This window comes from Chlorocebus sabaeus, chromosome 6, assembly GCF_047675955.1.
Source record: "Chlorocebus sabaeus isolate Y175 chromosome 6, mChlSab1.0.hap1, whole genome shotgun sequence".
NCBI classification, from domain to species: domain Eukaryota; kingdom Metazoa; phylum Chordata; class Mammalia; order Primates; family Cercopithecidae; genus Chlorocebus; species Chlorocebus sabaeus.
In genome coordinates this window covers 11947830-11964056 of record NC_132909.1, presented here as the reverse complement: position 1 = coordinate 11964056, position 16227 = coordinate 11947830, and the positions used below count along the sequence as shown (strand labels likewise).

General features: G+C 53.3%; 1 protein-coding gene across 3 annotated transcripts; it reads right to left on the bottom strand.

The window, feature by feature from the left end:
• Positions 1 to 1694: 1694 nt before the first annotated feature.
• Positions 1695 to 14505, bottom strand: MYPOP (Myb related transcription factor, partner of profilin). 3 transcript variants are annotated; one of them, XM_007997268.3, is made up of 3 exons: positions 14261 to 14505; positions 12619 to 13169; positions 1695 to 3000 (listed from the first exon to the last, which is right to left on the bottom strand). In XM_007997268.3, the coding sequence occupies exons 2-3, from the start codon at positions 13115 to 13117 to the stop codon at positions 2294 to 2296; spliced, it is 1206 nt and encodes a 401-aa protein (XP_007995459.3). In that variant the 5' UTR covers positions 13118 to 13169; positions 14261 to 14505; the 3' UTR covers positions 1695 to 2293. The 3 variants fall into 3 exon arrangements, with proteins under 3 accessions (XP_007995459.3, XP_007995457.3, XP_007995458.3); XM_007997266.3 differs by lacking the exon at positions 14261 to 14505 and adding an exon at positions 13917 to 13977 and having other exon boundaries at positions 12619 to 13725; XM_007997267.3 differs by lacking the exon at positions 14261 to 14505 and adding an exon at positions 13917 to 13973.
• Positions 14506 to 16227: the final 1722 nt, after the last annotated feature.

The window sequence follows — 16227 nt, the reverse complement described above, 5'->3', positions numbered from 1 at the left end:
TGCCATAAATGGAAGTTGTTTTTAAGCTGGACAGTTATTCAAATATTCAACCCCTCTTCCGTGGTGGGCAATGCTGGGGACATAGCAGTGACTGAGACAGGCTTAAGCCTTGCCCCTGAGAAGCCCCAGCCTGGTGATGGAGGCAGATACTAAATTTACTCAAATGATGAACTAAAATTTGTGATGACTGCTGTGGGGAGCGTGTGTCCGGAAAAGCTTTCCTGGCCAGGCATGGTGGCTCATGCCTGTAATCCTAGCACTTTGGGAGGCCGAGGAGGGCGGATCACTTGAGGTCAGAAGTTCGAGACCAGACTGGCCAATGTGGTGAAACCTTGTCTCTACTAAAAAATTAGGCCGGGCGGTGGCAATGGCTCACTCCTATAATCCCGGCACTTTGGGAGGCCTATCACTTGAGGTCAGGGGTTTGAGACCAGCCTGGCCAACATGGTAAAACCCCATCTCTACTAAAAAATACAAAAATTAGCCAGGTGTGGTGGCACACACCTGTAATCCCAGTTACTCAGGAGGCTGAGGCAGGAGAATTCCATGAACCCAGGAGATGGGTTCACACCACTGCACTCCAGCCTGGGGGACAGATGCAAGACTCCATCTCAAAAAAAAAAAAAACTAAGTAAAAATAAAAAAATTAGCCAGGTGTAGTGGCATGCGCCTGTAGTCCCAGCTACTTGGGAAGCTGAGGCAGGAGAATCACTTGAACCCAGGAGGCAGAAGTTGCAGTGAGCCAAGACTGCGTCATTGCACTCCAGCCTGGGCAACAGAGGGAGACTCCATCTCAAAAAAAAAAAAAAAAGGATAATCTAATTATAGGAAGAAAGACTCTGAGATCTTTATGCCCATTCTACAGGTAAGGACACTGGAAGTCAATGGTTACACAGTTGGCCAGGGCAGCACCAGCACTTGAGCCACGTCTGAGTCCAGAGTGGTGGTGATTATCTATTTTGTTACCTGGCCCTGCAGCAGAGTAAAAGAACCAGTTCCTGCCTTCATGACATTATGGGGCAAATGTGCCTTAAATAGATAAAGGCCTGTGTTCATTTAAAGACACTATGAAAAAGAACCCAGCTGTGTGTGGTGGCTCATGCTTGTAATCCCAGCACTTTGGGAGGCTGAGGTGGGAGGACTGCCAGAGCCCATGAGTTTTGAGATCTGCCTGGACAACACAGGAAAACCCCATCTCTAGAAAAATAAAACAAGTAGCTGAGTATGGTGGCACATGCCTGTGGTCCCAGCTACTTGGGAGGCTGAGGTAGGAGGATTGCTTGAGCCTGGGAGGTTGAGGCTGCAGTGAGCTGTGATCGTGTCACTGCACTCCAGCCGGGGCAACAGAGCGAGATCCTGTCTCAAAACAAAACAAAACAAAAAACCAGAAATAAGAAAAGCAAAGAGAAAAGAAAAAGAACCACAGGACACTGAGAGAGACTCTAAGAGGCAAACCCATGTTAGCCTTGGGAAGGAATCTAGGACTTTCCCCTGGAGGTGACATTTAGACTGGTATCTAAAGGATGAGTAGGAAGATTTCATGTAAACACAAGACTTGATGGCTTTAAGAATTAAAAAAAAAAAAAAAAAAAAAGCTGGAAAACCACTAGCCTCCCAATTGCCTACCTGTGGAGGGGGCGGGGCAGGTGTAGATGCTGGTCCCCCAGGCCTGTCTCAGACAGAGCCTCAAGTAATTGTATTAAAAATATGTTTATTGATATCTTGTCACCACTGGGAGAAGGGAGGGGGTTGAGCTCCGGAAGTCAGAGACAGCAATGGTAGGCAGAGAACCCAACCTATACCTCTCCCATTAGAACTCAGTGCCTCCTCTCCCTGGGGTATACACGGCTATATCCTCTTTGTCATCCATATTTTGATTTGTCTCACAACTCCCACCCGCTCCAAAGTCTGGGTTGGGCAGGTGGGGAGTCCCCCACGGGTCAATTCTCTTCAAGTCAAGAACAGGAACTGTTAGGGAAGGGGAGATGTGCAGACCCGAGAGGTTCCCTCCCCACCCCACATAGGGCAATAATAAATAACATGAAATCGATGGCTTAGAAGTCAGGGTTAAGGGAGGCAGCCAGGCAGACAGCACTGTACCAGAGAAAGGGGTTGGTGGGGCCCATTACTGAGGCCCCCCCAGAGAATCAGGCACTAACTAGCACAGGGAGTGGGTGCTCACATCCCTGGAGCAGGGAGCTAGGGTGCAGCTGGGATGGGCAGAGAGCATCGCCCCCCTCGACTGCGCCAAGCTGGGGAGAGGGGGTGCAGGCAGGAGCATAGATAGTAGATTTCACGGAGATTTCCACCGGCCGCGCCTTTTGCGTGTAGGGAAACCTTTTCTCCGCTTGTGTGGCGGGGAGTCGTGTGGAGGGAGTGGGGCTGGGGGTGGCCGGGGCGCCCCCTCCTCGCTCCTTGGGGCAATGATCACTCCCCTGGCTGCCACCACTGCCCCGTCCACCACAGCAGCCACCACAGACACGGGCTCTGGGGTGATCTCCACCTTGGGGGCTGGTGGGGGCAGGACGGGCCTGGGAGGTGGGGGTGGGGGTGGGGGTGGGGGTGGGGGCAGAGGTGGGGGCAGGGAGTCGACTGAGGTTCCTGGGAGAAGGGGCAGCAGAGCGCTCAGGGCCTCGCTCAGTTTGGCCAGTCCCTGTCGAAGGGTGCCGGCCAGCTCCCGGATGGCGTTGGCAGTCTCCTGCTGGGCCCGCAGGAAGTCCAGGGAGGGGTCTGAGGCCGAGAGCGTGGGCGGAGGCCGAGGAGGGGGTGGGGGGCTAGGGGGCGAGGGTGCCACTTGGGCCAGTGGCGGTGGGGGTGGCAGTGGAGGGGCTGGGGGTGGTGGAGACAAGGCCAGGCGAGGCAGCTGGACCGGCTGCAGGGCTGAAGGGGGTGGGGACTCACGCTCCTTGGGCCGTGGGCAGCCCCCTTCCTGGGGAGTGCAGGAGGGCCGGGCCCATGGCTCTGGGCTGCTGGAGCCCCCCTTGCTGTGGGCTGATGTATCTGTAGAGAGAGAAATGCAGGCAAGGGGTGAGTGACCCTCAATGCTGCCTTGATTTCCCCTTTCCCCCCTCCTTCCCTAACCTCCTCTCTACCCGAACCCAGAACTATCCTTCCTACCCCCCGCCCCCCAGCCCCAAGACAGTCTTGCTCTGTTACCCTGGCTGGAGTACAGTGGTATGATCTTGGCTCACTGCAACCTCCAACTCCTGGGTTCAAGCGATTATCCTGCCTCAGCCTCCTGAGTAGCTGAGATTTCAGGTGCCTGCCACCACACCTGGCTACTTTTTGTATTTTTAGTAGAGATGGGCTTTCACCATACCATGTTGGCCAGTCTGGTCTCAAACTCCTGACCTCAAGTGATCTGCCTGCCTCGGCCTCCCAAAGTGCTGGGATTACAGGTGTGAGCTACCGCGCCTGGCCCCAGAATGATCCTTTTAAAACCTACGTCAGATCACGCCTTGGAAGAGAAGCTCCATGGCAGGCCAGTCTTTGTACCCAGAGGACAGGCAGTCGTGCCAGCTTTAGTGGAAGCAGGTCCTGGAAGTCCCTTGCTGGGCCAGGCAGCTCCCATCTCACTGACAGTAAGAGCCAACAGTTTTTCTAATTTTTAAATTTTTTTTGAGACAGAGTCTCACTTTGTAGCTTATGCTGGAGTGCAGTGGCGCGATCTCGGCTTACTTCCACCTTCATCTTACGGCTTCAAATGATTATCCTGCCTCAGCCTCCCAAGCAGCTGGGACTACAGGCAGGCGCCACCTCGCCCGGCTAAATTTTTGTATTTTTCGTAGAGATAGGGTTTTGCCATGTTGGCCAGGTTGGTCTCAAACTTCTGACCTCAAGCAATCCACCTGCCTCGGCCTCCCAAAGTTCTGGGATTACAGGCGTGAGCCACTGCGCCCGGACAAGGGCCAACATTTGATGAGGCTCTGAACTATCTGGATACCGCACCACACTGCTGGATCCTAAGGAGGTGAGAGAGGGGCCTGGGAGAGAGCTGGGGGTGGCTGGGCACTGATGGACACTTCCCTGAGACTCTCTCCAACCAGGACAGCAGGATTTTCCAGTTCAGCCTCCAGCCTGGTAGGCTTCCTCAGCCTGTACTCACCTGGGGTCTCATTCACGCTCATGGGCTTGAACAGTTTGCATACAGGGGCTCCCAGCTTCCTGGGCTCAGCCTGAACCTCTGCCTGGGCTCTAGACTCCTGTCTCCAGCTGTGCACTCTTCATTGTCTAAAAACGCCCCAAACTCACTTGCTCAGAGCTGGGCTTCTGATCCTCCCCCAACCTGCTCCTCCCTCAGCCACCCCCATCTCAGCTGATGCAGCTCCATCCTCCCAGCTGCTCAGGTTAAACACCTTCACTGTTTTGTTTACTAAGACACCATTCGCATACAGAAGCTATCGTCTCTGCCTTCAAATTAAATACATCCAACTTCTTTCTCAATGGTTCCCACCCTGGTCCAACCACCAGCATCTCCCACCAGGACCACTGTGGTCATCTCCTCCCTGAGGGCTCTCTGCTTCCACCCCTGTCCCTGACAGTATCTTTTTCCACCAGCACCCTGAGAGGTCCAACTAAAATACAAGTCAGTTAGGCTACAGGAAACAAGCTACTCACAAAGAACCACAGATCATAGGGGCCATTTATATGAAATGTCCAAAATAGGCAAATTTGGTGGCTCATGCTTGTAATCCCAGCACTTTGGGAGGCCAAAGTGGGTGGATCACCTGAGGTCAGGACTTCAAGACCAGCCTGGCCAACATGGTGAAACCCCATCTCTACTAAAAATACAAAAAATTAGCCGGGCATGGTGGCATATACCTGTAATCCCAGCTACTGGGGAGGCTGAGGCAGGACAATTGCTTGAACCTGGAAGGTGGAGGTTGTAGTGAGCCAAGATCACGATACTGCACTCCAGCCTGGGCAACAGAGCGAGACTGTCTCAAAAATAAAAAATAGGCCAGGTGCGGTGGCTCATGCCTGTAATCCCAGGACTTTGGGAAGCCGAGGTGGGCAGATCACCTGAGGTCGGGAGTTTGAGACCAGCCTGACCAATGTGTAGAAATCCTGTCTCTACTAAAAACACAAAGTTAGCTGGGCATGGTGGCGCATGCCTGTAATCCCAGCTACTCAGGAGGCTGAGGCAGGAGTATTGCTTGAACCCGAGAGGCAGAAGTTGTGGTAAGCTGAGATTGCTTCATTGCACTCTAGCCTGGGCAACAAGAGCGAAACTCTGTCTCAAAAAACAAAGAAAACCCAAAAAAACAAAAAAACCAAAACGCAAATCTATAGAAACAGAAAGTAGATGAGTGGCTGCCAGGAGCTGGGGGAAGGTGGGGAAGATGGGAGATTGGGGATGGCTAAGAAGTGCAGGGTTTCTTTATGGAGTGATGAAAATGTTCTAAAATTGATCGTGGCAATGGTTGCACAACTCTGAATATACTACAAACCATTGAATTGTACACTTTATTTTTTTTTTGAAATGGAGTCTTGCTCTGTCGCCCAGGTTGGAGTGCAGTGGCGCCATCTCAGCTCACTGCAAGCTCCACCTCCTGGGTTCATGCCATTCTCCTGCCTCAGCCTCCCGAATAGCTGGGACTATAGGTGCCCGCCACCACGCCCGGCTAATTTTTTGTATTTTTAGTAGACACAGTGTTTCACCATGTTAGCCAGGATGGTCTCGATCTCTTGACCTCGTGATCCGCCTGCCTTGGCCTCCCAAAAGTGCTGGGATTACAGGCATGAGCCACTGCACCTGGCCCTGTACACTTTATTTTTAATTTTAATTTTTTTTTTTATTCTTTGAGATGGAGTCTCCCTCTGTCGCCCAGGCTGGAGCGCAGTGGTGCGATCTCGGCTCACTGCAAGCTCCGTCTCCCTGGTTCATACCATTCCCCTGCCTCAGCCTCCCGAGTAGCTGGGACTACAGGCGCCCGCCTCCACACCTGGCTAATTTTTTTGTATTTTTAGTAGAGACAGGGTTTCACCGTGTTAGCCAGGATGGTCTCAGTCTCTCGACCTCGTGATCCACCCAACTTGGCCTCCCAAAGTGCTGGGATTATAGGCGTGAGCTCCCGTGCTCGACCTTGAATTTTATTTTTTTGAGACGGAGTCTCACTCTGTCATTCAGGCTGGAATGTAGGGGTGAGATCTCGGCTCACTGCAGCCTTCGTCTCCTCAGCTTAAGCGATCCTCCCATCTCAGCCTCCTGAGCTGGTGGGACCACAGATGTGCGACTCCACACCAGGTTAATTTTATTTTTTTGTAGAGATGAGGTCTCACTGTGTTCCTCAGGCTGGTCTCAAACTCTTGGGCTCAAGCAAATTGTACCCTGAGTTGATTGTATAGTATGGAAATTATATCGCCATATATATGTATATCTTTTTTTGTTTCTTTTTTTTTTTTTTTTTTTGAGATGGAGTCCCACTCAGCTGCCCAGGCTGGAGTGCAGTGGCGAGATCTTGGCTCACTGCAACCTCTGCCTCCCGGGTTGGAGTCATTCTCTACCCTCAGCCTCCTGAGTAGCTGGAACTACAGGCGCCCACCACCATGCCCAGCTAATTTTTGTATTTTTAGTAGAGACGGGGTTTCACCATGTTGGCCAGATGGTCTCGATCTCTTGACCTCATGATCTGCCCGCCTCGGCCTCCCAAAGTGCTGGGATTACAGGCATGAGCCACCGTGCACGGCTGTATATCGCAATATAATTGTTTAAAAAAATACAAGTCGGATATTGTTTCTATGCTCAAACCGTCCTGTGACTCCCACCTCACTCAGGGTAAAGGCAAAGTCCTTGAGGCCTCTAGGGCCCCGCACGATCTGCCCCCATTGCCTCCCTGACCTCAGCTCCCATCCCGCCCTCGTGGGTTACCTGGCTTTAGCCACGCTGGCCTCCTTGCTGATCCTCACATACATCACGCCTACTTTTTTTTTTTTTTGAGATGGAGTCTCATTCTGTCGCCCAGGCTGGAGTGCAGTGGTGCAATCTCAGCTGACTGCAACCTCTGCCTCCTAGGCTCAAGCGATTCTCTCACCTCAGCCTCCAGAGTAGCTATAGCTGGGACTACAGGTGTGCACCACCATGCTTGGCTAACTTTTGTTTTGTTTTGTTTTTGTAGAGACAGGTTTTTACCACGTTGCTCAGGCTGGCCCCGTCCCCTTCCTTTTTTCTCCCCTAACCCTACCTGATTTCTCTCCCAGCACTTATCTCCACCTGGCACGGTATGGCTCTGTGTCTGCTGTCTGTCTCCTCCTCCTGATGTCAGCTCCATCAGGCAGGGCTTTGTATTGCTCCCTTCTGTTTACCCGGCGCCTAGAACAATGTCCAGCACAACATTTTTTCTTTAATGAGAAAAGAACTGGGGCTTCCAGAGACTCAGCGCTGATTGTGTCCCGGGCCCCAGAGCTCCCAGCACCCACAGGAGAAAGTCCAGCCTCTTCCCACGGCTGTGGGGCCTCAGTGCTTGCCCCCACCTCCTCCTTTCTGTCTGTCTTCCCACGTGCCGCTCCCTGGGCCAGGCTCACACTGCCTGTTGCATCAGCTCGGATGTTTTTTTGGATGTTCCTTCCTCGGGGAAGCTGGCCTCCCGCTCCTTGGCCAAATCAGATCACCCTGCTCTTCTCTCAAAAACAGCCAGCCAAAGAAAGAGAGAAAAAAAAAGAATAACAAAAACAAAAAACCAGCCATCCAGGCCAGGCGCGGTGGCTCAGCCTGTAATCCCAGGACGTTGGGAGGCCCAGGCAGGCGGATCACCTGAGGTCAGGAGTTCGAGACCCGTTTGGCCAACATGGTGAAATCCCGTCTCTACTCAAATACAAAAATTAGCCGGGCCTGGTGGTACACGCCTGCAGCCACTCGGGAGGCTGAGGCACGAGAATCGCTTGAACCCTGGAGGCCGAGGTTGCAGTGAACCAAGATCGCACCATTGCACTCCAGCCCTGGGCAACAGAGCAAGACCCTGTCTCAAAAACAAACAAACCAGCCACTTCTTGCCCTGACTGCTGGGGGTCCAGGCCCCCTGGGCCAGCCACAAGCAGGAGGTAGGGAGGCTGGGAGAGAGATGAGCAGAGCTGCTCCAGCCAGGACCTGGGCTAAGCTCCCCACTTATATTATTTCACTGAGTCCTCCCAGCCATTCTCTGGGGTAGGTGCTACCATGATCATCACCCCATTTTACAGATGAGGTGACTTGAGGCTGAGAGAGAGGTGTCATAGAGTGATATGCAGAAAAGGGATTTGAACCCAGGTTGATTCCATAGTCCATTCTTTTGTTTGTTTTATAGAGATGGGAACCTCGCTGTATTGCCCAGGCTGGTCTCAAACTCCTGGCCTCAAATGATCCTCCCTCCTTGGCCTCCTAAAGTCCAGGATTACAGGTGTGAGCCACTGCTCTTGGCCAGAATCCATGCTTTTTTTTTTTTTTTGAGATGGAGTCTGACTCCATCACCCAGGCTTGAGTGCAGTGGCGTAATCTCAGCTTACTGCAACTTCTACCTCCCAGGTGCCAGCAATTCTCCTGCCTCAGCCTCCCGAGGAGCTGGAATCATAGGCACGTGCCATCATGCCTAGCTAGTTTTATTATTTTTAGTAAAGATGAGGTTTCACTGCATTGGCCAGGCTGGTCTCAAACTCCCGACCTCAAGGGATCTGCCTATCTCGGCCTCCCAGAGTGCTGGGATTACAGGTGTAAGCCACCACACCAGGCCAGAGTTCATGCTCTTAACCACTCCTTGGGCAAGGGCTGTGGGCCTGGGGTATGGGTGTGGATGGTAAGTCTTCCTTATGAGGAACGGGGGAATTGCAGCCACACAGAAATGTGGCTTTTCCAGTCTACGAAGTATGAAGGAACAGAAAGTAGCCTTCATGCCCACAAGGCTCACAGGAGTCAGAGAAGTGCCCCTGCAAGAGTTTGTTTTTGGTTGTTTTGAGGAAGGGTCTTGCTGTGTTGCCCAGGTTGGAGTGCAGTGGTGTGATCATGGCTCACTGCAACCTCCGCCTCCCAGGTTCAAGGGATCCTCATGCCTCAACCTCATGTGTAGCTGGGACCAAGGCGCCGTGCCACCATGCCTGGCTAATTTTTGGATTATTTTGTAGAGATGGGGTCTCACTTTGTTGCCCAGGCTGGTCTTGCCCTCCTGGGATCAAACAATCCTCCCGACTCAGCCTCCCAAAGTGCTGAGATTACAGGCATGCCTCTGTGCCTAGCTTCACTGTTTAAGAGTTAAAATCATATTTATTTGCAAACTTTGGCTCTCAGTTTCCCTACCTTTTTTTTTTTTTTTTGAGATGGAGTCTCATTCCATCACCCAGGCTGGAGTGCAGTGGCACAATCTCAACTCACTGCAACCTCCACCTCCCAGGTTCAAGTGATTCTCCAGCATCAGCCTCCTGAGTAGCTGGGATTACAGGCACATGCCACCACATCCAGCTAATTTTTGTATTTTTTAGTAGAGATGGAGTTTCACCATGTTGGCCAGGCTGGTCTCGAACTCCTAACCTCAGGTGATCTGCCCGCCTTGGCCTCCCCAAGTGCTGGAATTACAGGCATGAGCCGCTGCATCTGGCCCTCATTTTCCGTACTTTTAAATGAGTGTGTGAGCTGGGACTACACAGAGTGCTGGGATTATAGACGTGAACCACCATGCCAGGCCTGTGTAAAGTTCTTTTTTTTTTTGAGACGGAGTTTCTCTCTTGTTGCCCAGGCTGGAGTGCAATGGTGCGATCATGGCTCACTGCAACCTCCGCCTCCCAGTTCAAGCGATTCTCCTGCCTCAGCTTTTCCTGAGTAGCTGGGACTACAGGCATGCACCACCACGCCTGGCTAATTTTCTATTTTTAGTAGAGACGGGGTTTCTCCGTGTCAGTCAAACTGGTCTTGAACTGATATGTGGCTTCAGGTGATCCGCCTGCCTCGACCTCCCAAAGAGCTGGGATTACAGGCGTGAGCCACCACGCCTGGCCAGGTCTGTGTAAGGTTCTAATCGAGGATGCTGTACGCGTGTTCCTGCCTCAGAGCCTTTGCATGTGCCGTTTCCTCTAGCAGGAGTGCCCTTCTCCCAGCTGTCTGTCAGGCTTACTGTATTCCCATCTCTACTTGAATTTCACCTCCTCAGAGAAGCCCTCCTTGACTACCCTGTCTGTATAGCCCCCTTCCATGACTCACCATCCTCTGAATATGCCTTATTTATCCTCTTAGTTCTCACCACCTCCTGGTATACAGTCTGTTTTGGGGGTTACTTCTTTGTGGTCTGTTTCCTCCAACTACATAGAATGTCAGCTCTAGGCTGGGCGCGGTGGCTCACGCCTGTAATCCCAACACTTTGGGTGGCTGAGGCAGGCGGATCACCTGAGGTCGGGAGTTCAAGACCAGCCTGAGCAACATGCAGAAACCCCGTTTCTAATAAAAATACAAAATGAGCCAGGCATGGTGGCACAGGCCTGTAATCCCAGCTACTCGGGAGGCTGAGGCAGGAGAATTGCTTGAACCTGGGAGGCAGAGGTTGCGGTGAGCCGAGATTGCGCCATTTCACTCCAGCCTGGGCAACAAGAGCAAAACTCAGTCTCAAATAAATAAATAAATAAATAAATAAATAATAATGTCAGCTCTATAAGGGAAGGGAATTTTGTCTTGTTCTCTACAGTATTCCCTGCACCTACCACAGTGTCTGCCTTGGATGAGGTTCTCAATATATATTTGTTAAATGAGTGAATGAAGTGGTAACAAGCTTCTGAAAAAATAAGTTGACCATCTCTGCTCTGGTCCTATGGGGCCATCTCACAGATGGAAACACTGAGGTTTGATTCAAGGTTTGAGAACAAGGGTCCCACGTGATTGTGTCACCTTCCTACTTAAGAGACTTTCATGCCTCCTGAATGCCCTCAAGAGCAAGTCCAGGCCAGGCATGGTGACTCAGGCCTGTAATCTCAGCACTTTGGGAGGCCGAGGTGGGTGGATCACCTGAGGTCAGGAGTTCAAGACCAGTCTGGTCAACATGGTGAAATCCCATCTCTACTAAAAATACAAAAATTTACTTGGGCATGGTGGCGGGTGCCTGCGATCCCAGCTACTCAGGAGGCTGAGGCAGGAGAATCACTTGAACCCGGGGAAGCGGAGGTTGCAGCAAGCCAAGATTTTGCCACTGCACTCCAGCCTGGGCAACAGAGTAAAACTCCGTCTCAAAACAAAAAACAAAACAAAACAAAAAAATAGTAAGTCCAAATTCCTGACCTTAACTTCTAAGCCATGTGTAATCTAATTCTGGCACACTCACTAACTCGTGGTCAATATTAACTCTTGTTATTGCTGGGCAATCTTGCTCAGTGGTTAAGTGCCATGGACTGGGAGTTGGATACACATTTATGATTGAGTCCTGACTCTGTCGCTTACTTGCTGTGTCACTTTGGGTTGGTGAATGAACCTCTCTGAATCACATAATCTTGAACTGTCCTATTTGATCATGCCCATGTTCCTCCCCTTCTCCAAACTCTTCAGTGGCTCCTCATAGCAGTCAGGATAAAATCCCAACTCCTCACCTTGGCCTAAAGGCCCAGTATGGTCTGGCCTTTGCTGACCTCTCTGAACTCATCTCAAAATGTTACTTTTCTTCAACCTTTCCACTCTAAACCCTCTGCCCAAGTTCTTTTAGTTTCCCAAACTGGCTAAGCTTTCTTGCCTCCAAGCCATTGCACATGCTGTTCCCTCTACCAAAAATACTTTCCCAGTTCTTCATTCTTACTCTTTGCATCTCAGCTCTGATGTCCCCTCCTCCAGGAAGCCCTCCTGGACAACCCCCCACCTCACCCACCAAAATCAGAAACCCTCTCTGGGCTCCCACAGTCCCTAGGATCCCCTACCCCAGCCCTGACCCCTCAAGTCATCACTGTCTTCCCCACCCCTCTACTAGACTGGCTCAGTCATCCATGTGTCCCCAACCTCATCATGCACGGGGCAGGTGCTCAGGGAACGGCTGTAGAAGAAATAATCCAGAATCAAGGCTAAGCAGGAAGACTCTGTAGTCAGCTCTCCACACCTCTATCCCAGGCATGACCTTGGGAAAATTACCGAACATGTCTGAGTCTTATGTTTACGAAATAGTGAAATAGTATGCATCTCACTGCATTGACGATTCTATCAAGAACTAACAGTGAGAGTTCAGGAGGTGCTGAACTAAGCAACTTACCCATATTAACTCATTTAATCTTCACAGAAACGCTTTGAGGTGCAGACTATTTTTATCTCCATTTTACAGATGCAGCAACTGAAGTACAGTAACTTACTCAGATGACACAGTTGAGTGGCAAAGTTGTGATAGGAGCCCAGGCAGCCTGCCTCCAGAGTCACTACTCTACACTGCATTTAATGAAATCCTGCCTGCGCTGATGAGCCCAGGTGTGGACCTGAGTCAGGCCTCCTAGGTCTGGTTCCATTCCTGACTCTTGACAGTTACTAGCTAAGGGACCTGGGGCAAGTCATTTCATTTTTCTGAGCTTCAGTTTCCCTAGCTATAAAATGGGGAAAAGGACAGCATCCACCTCACAGGGCTGCAGCAAGGCTGGAACAGTGCAGACATACAGTCGACTCTGTGTTTGCTCTCGCTAAGAGATGCCGAAGACACTCACCTGCACGTCGGTCCTCCCGGCGGTCTTCCGACAACACGTAGCGCTGGGGGCAGGCGCTTGGGGGCGGCGGCTGTGAAGAGGGGGCTGCAGGGGGCTCCTCCGCCCCAGCACCTGCCCCTGGCCCCGCCACACCTGGCCCCAGGATGGCAAAAATGGTCTCCTCTTCCGCGGAGAAGGCGTCCTCCGCGGCGGGCCCGGCGCCCTGCGTGGAGTGCGGCACGCGAGCGAGCTTCTCCTTGGTGCGGCGCTTGAAGTCGTTCCAGCGCTTCTGCACCTCCTGGCCCGTGCGCTTCCAGCTGGTGATACCGTTGATCTTGGCGGCGATGCCGTCCCACACGCGCCGCCGCTCGGCCACGCTCACCCGACGGCTTTGCGCGCCGTAGAGCTGCGGGTAGTGGGCGCGCACCTCACGGATCAGAATCTGGTTCTCTTCGAAAGAGAAGCGCGGCTTGCGCAACCGGGTGGTTTCCTCCGCTTCGCCCGCCGCCGCCGAGGCCATGGCGCCCCCCGACGCCGCCGTCCTGCCGTCTGGCGCATGGGGGGCGCCGGCGCTGCGGGCAAAGGACGCACGGGGCTGGCTGGCGGGGGCTCGGCGTCACCCCGCCGCCGCCCCACCCGGACCGCCAGGCCGCGAGCTTCTTAGTCCCAGGGGCAGGAGTGGGGGCAGGGGGCGGGCGGGGGAGACGGGCACCCGAGGCAGTTGGAAGCGCCTAAGAATAGCTGACACTGGCCAAGTGCTCGGCTCGGACTTCGCGCGGGGCGAAGTGCCACGCTGAAGAGTTGACAGAAATTGGGGGAGGGTCTGAAGGAATGGAGGGAAAGGAGGAAAAGTGCGAGGAGAGGAGGTGTCTGCAGGAGTTAGATAATGGGGGCACCGGAGGATAGGAAATGGAGGGAGGATGGGGGTGCCTGGGGGGTCTTAGATGCATGAAGATAAGGAGATGCGGAAGGGGCGATGCAGCAAGAAGGGGGGAATGTGGAGCAGAGAAGGCGCTCTAGGAGCTCCAGGGGGCAACCGGGCCGTCTGTAAGACTGATATGAGAAGGGCCCTTAGAAGGGATGTCCAGGAATAACGGTGAGGTGGGAGCTCCTGTGTCACTGGAAGAGCTGGAACGATCAAATATTAGGGATCAGGGTCTGCGGGGGTTGTGGGGGCTCTGGGGATTGCTAGAAATTAAGGGGAGCTCTAGAGATAACGGAGGTCCCGTATCACAAGGAGACAGCGGAGGCTACGGGGGACGGCAGGGAGAGCGAGGGTCGCGGAGGGTGGGGACCGAGTCGGGCCACGGGTCACTCACCGGCGCCGCCGCAGCCGCCGGTGGGTCAGGGCTCGGGCTTCTGCGGCCTGCTCCCACCCCCCGCCTCCCTCCCTCCCCTCTTTGGGCCCCGCCTCCGGCCGCCCCGCATGCCAAGGCGCAAGCGCGCCCAGGGCCGGTCGGCCACAACGCCCTTACCGCCTGGGTTTCATGCCCACCTCCCCCAGCACAGCGCAGGCGCAGAACTGCGCTCCGCCGAGCCCCACCAGCAGGCCGCAACTGCGCAGCCGTAAGATTAGCGCCTCGCGGGTACCCCAGGCCCCTGGGGCCACAACGGCGCACGCGCAAAAACTCCGTCGCGCGCATGCGCGTGTCCCGGGTCGTACCTGGGACTGGTTCTCGGCGCAGGCGTAGCGAGCCTTGGTGGGAGAGGTACTGGGAGCGCGCTAGCATTCAGCCTTTCGGACAGTCTTCCAGCCCACCCTGCTCTCTAACTACGCAACTGTCCCTTTCTCTAGGAGAAAGGGGAGGGAGGCAGCTCTGAAGGGAAGCGTTTTGTCTCCTTGACAACTGCGTGGGTGGGGTGGAGGCGTGAGGAAACCGCTTTGCCTCCTGGCTTGCGCTCCCCTGCGCTGGGCAGCTCCAGAGCTTCCCACCTCGCACCCCTAGAGGCGGGGCGTCCTGAGGATATCCCGCCCCGGGCGGATGCAGTAACCATAGCAACCCAGAAGCCTTCCAATCACGCCTTGGGGGCCCCTCTGTCCGCACCTTTACCTCGTGGAGCGGGGAAGATAAGAGGGAATAGCTTCTTGGCTGGTAGGGAGGGAAATCCTGACACTGGCATGACTTTAAGCAAGTGCACGGAGACAGGAAAGAAGCCAGAACGCAGGTGGAGTGAGCCGAATGGCAGGATGATGGAGCTCAGTCTGGCTGAGAAATGTGTTCGTTAGCATCCTGCAGGAGTCCTCAAGGTCATGCGACAAGCGGTGCTTCATTCATCGACTCAATAAATATAAATATACAGTTGCTGGTACAATGAACATAAAAGCTAAAATCCGTAGCCTGGGCCGGGCGCGGTGGATCTCACGCCTGTAATCCCAGCACTTTGGGAGGCCGAGGCGGGCGGATCACCTGAGGTCAGAGATTCGAGACAAGCCTGGCCAACATAGTGAAACCCCGTCTCTACTGAAAATACAAAAATTAGCCGGGTATGGTGGTGCATGCCTGTAATCCCAGCTACTCGGGAGGCTGAGGCACGGGAATCGCTTAAACCCCGGAGGTGGAGGTTGCAGTGAGCTGAGATTGCACCACTGCACTCCACCTGGGTGACAGAGTGAGACTCCGTCTCAAAAAAACAAAAAAATACATGCCTGTGGTCCCAGTTACTTGGGAGGCTGAGGCGGGAATATTGCTTGAGCCCAGGAGCTGGAGGCCACAGTGAGCTATGCTCAGGCCACTGCTCTCCAGCTTGGGTAACAGAGTGAGACCCTGTCTCAAAAGAAGAGAGAAAAATAAAAGGCCCCTCTGCCTGTTGTGTGGAGGGTGGGTGGAAGGGAGCAAGACTACTGGGTAGAGTCAAAAAAAGTGAGCAGGAGTAAGAAAAGGATTAGGAATGGGGTGAGGGGAGACTAGATTAAGACAGGGACAGTGTCAAGGGGGGACATGGAGAGATGTTTGAGAGAATATATGGAAAGCATGGTGAGTGTCGGGCTAGGGAGGGAAAGGAAGATATCTAGGTGAAACCCAAGTCTCTGGCGCAGGTCCCACTTGGGGGTGTGGGATCAGGTAAGATATGGTGAATGTAAGGCTGGACGCAGTGGCTCACACCTGTAATCCCAGCACTTTGGGAGGCCGAGATGGGTGGATCATCTGAAGTCAGGAGTTCGAGACCAGCCTGGGCAACATGGTGAAACCCCATCTCTACTAAAAATTAAAAAAAAAAAAAAATTAGCTGGGTGTGGTGGCGTGTGCCTGTAACCCTAGTTACTCGGAAGGCTGAGGCAGAAGAATTCTCTTGAGCCCAGGAGGCACAAATTGCAGTGAACCAAGATCGCACCACTGCACTCCAGCCTGGGCGACAGAGTGAGACTCCGTCTCAAAAAAATAAAAACAAGGCTGGGCACAGTGTCTCACTCTTGTAATCCCAGCACTTTGGGAGGCCGAGGTGGGCGGATCACAAGGTCAGGAGATTGAGACCATCCTGGCTAACACGGTGAAACCCCGTCTCCACTAAAAATACAAAAAATTAGCCGGGCATAGTGGTGGGCGCCTGTAATCCCAGCTACTCGGGAGGTGGAGGCAGGAGAATCACTTGAACCAGAGCAGAGGTTGCAGTGAGCTGAGATCGTGCCAC

Bases quoted from the DNA above. Each gene is read 5' to 3' on its own strand.
- MYPOP (XM_007997268.3), bottom strand. From the start codon at position 13,117: ATGGCCTCGGCGGCGGCGGGCGAAGCGGAGGAAACCACCCGGTTGCGC. The intron at 3,001-12,618 runs GTGAGTGTCTTC...CTCTCTCTACAG, and splicing joins CCGGGAGGACCGACGTGCAG to ATACATCAGCCCACAGCAAG.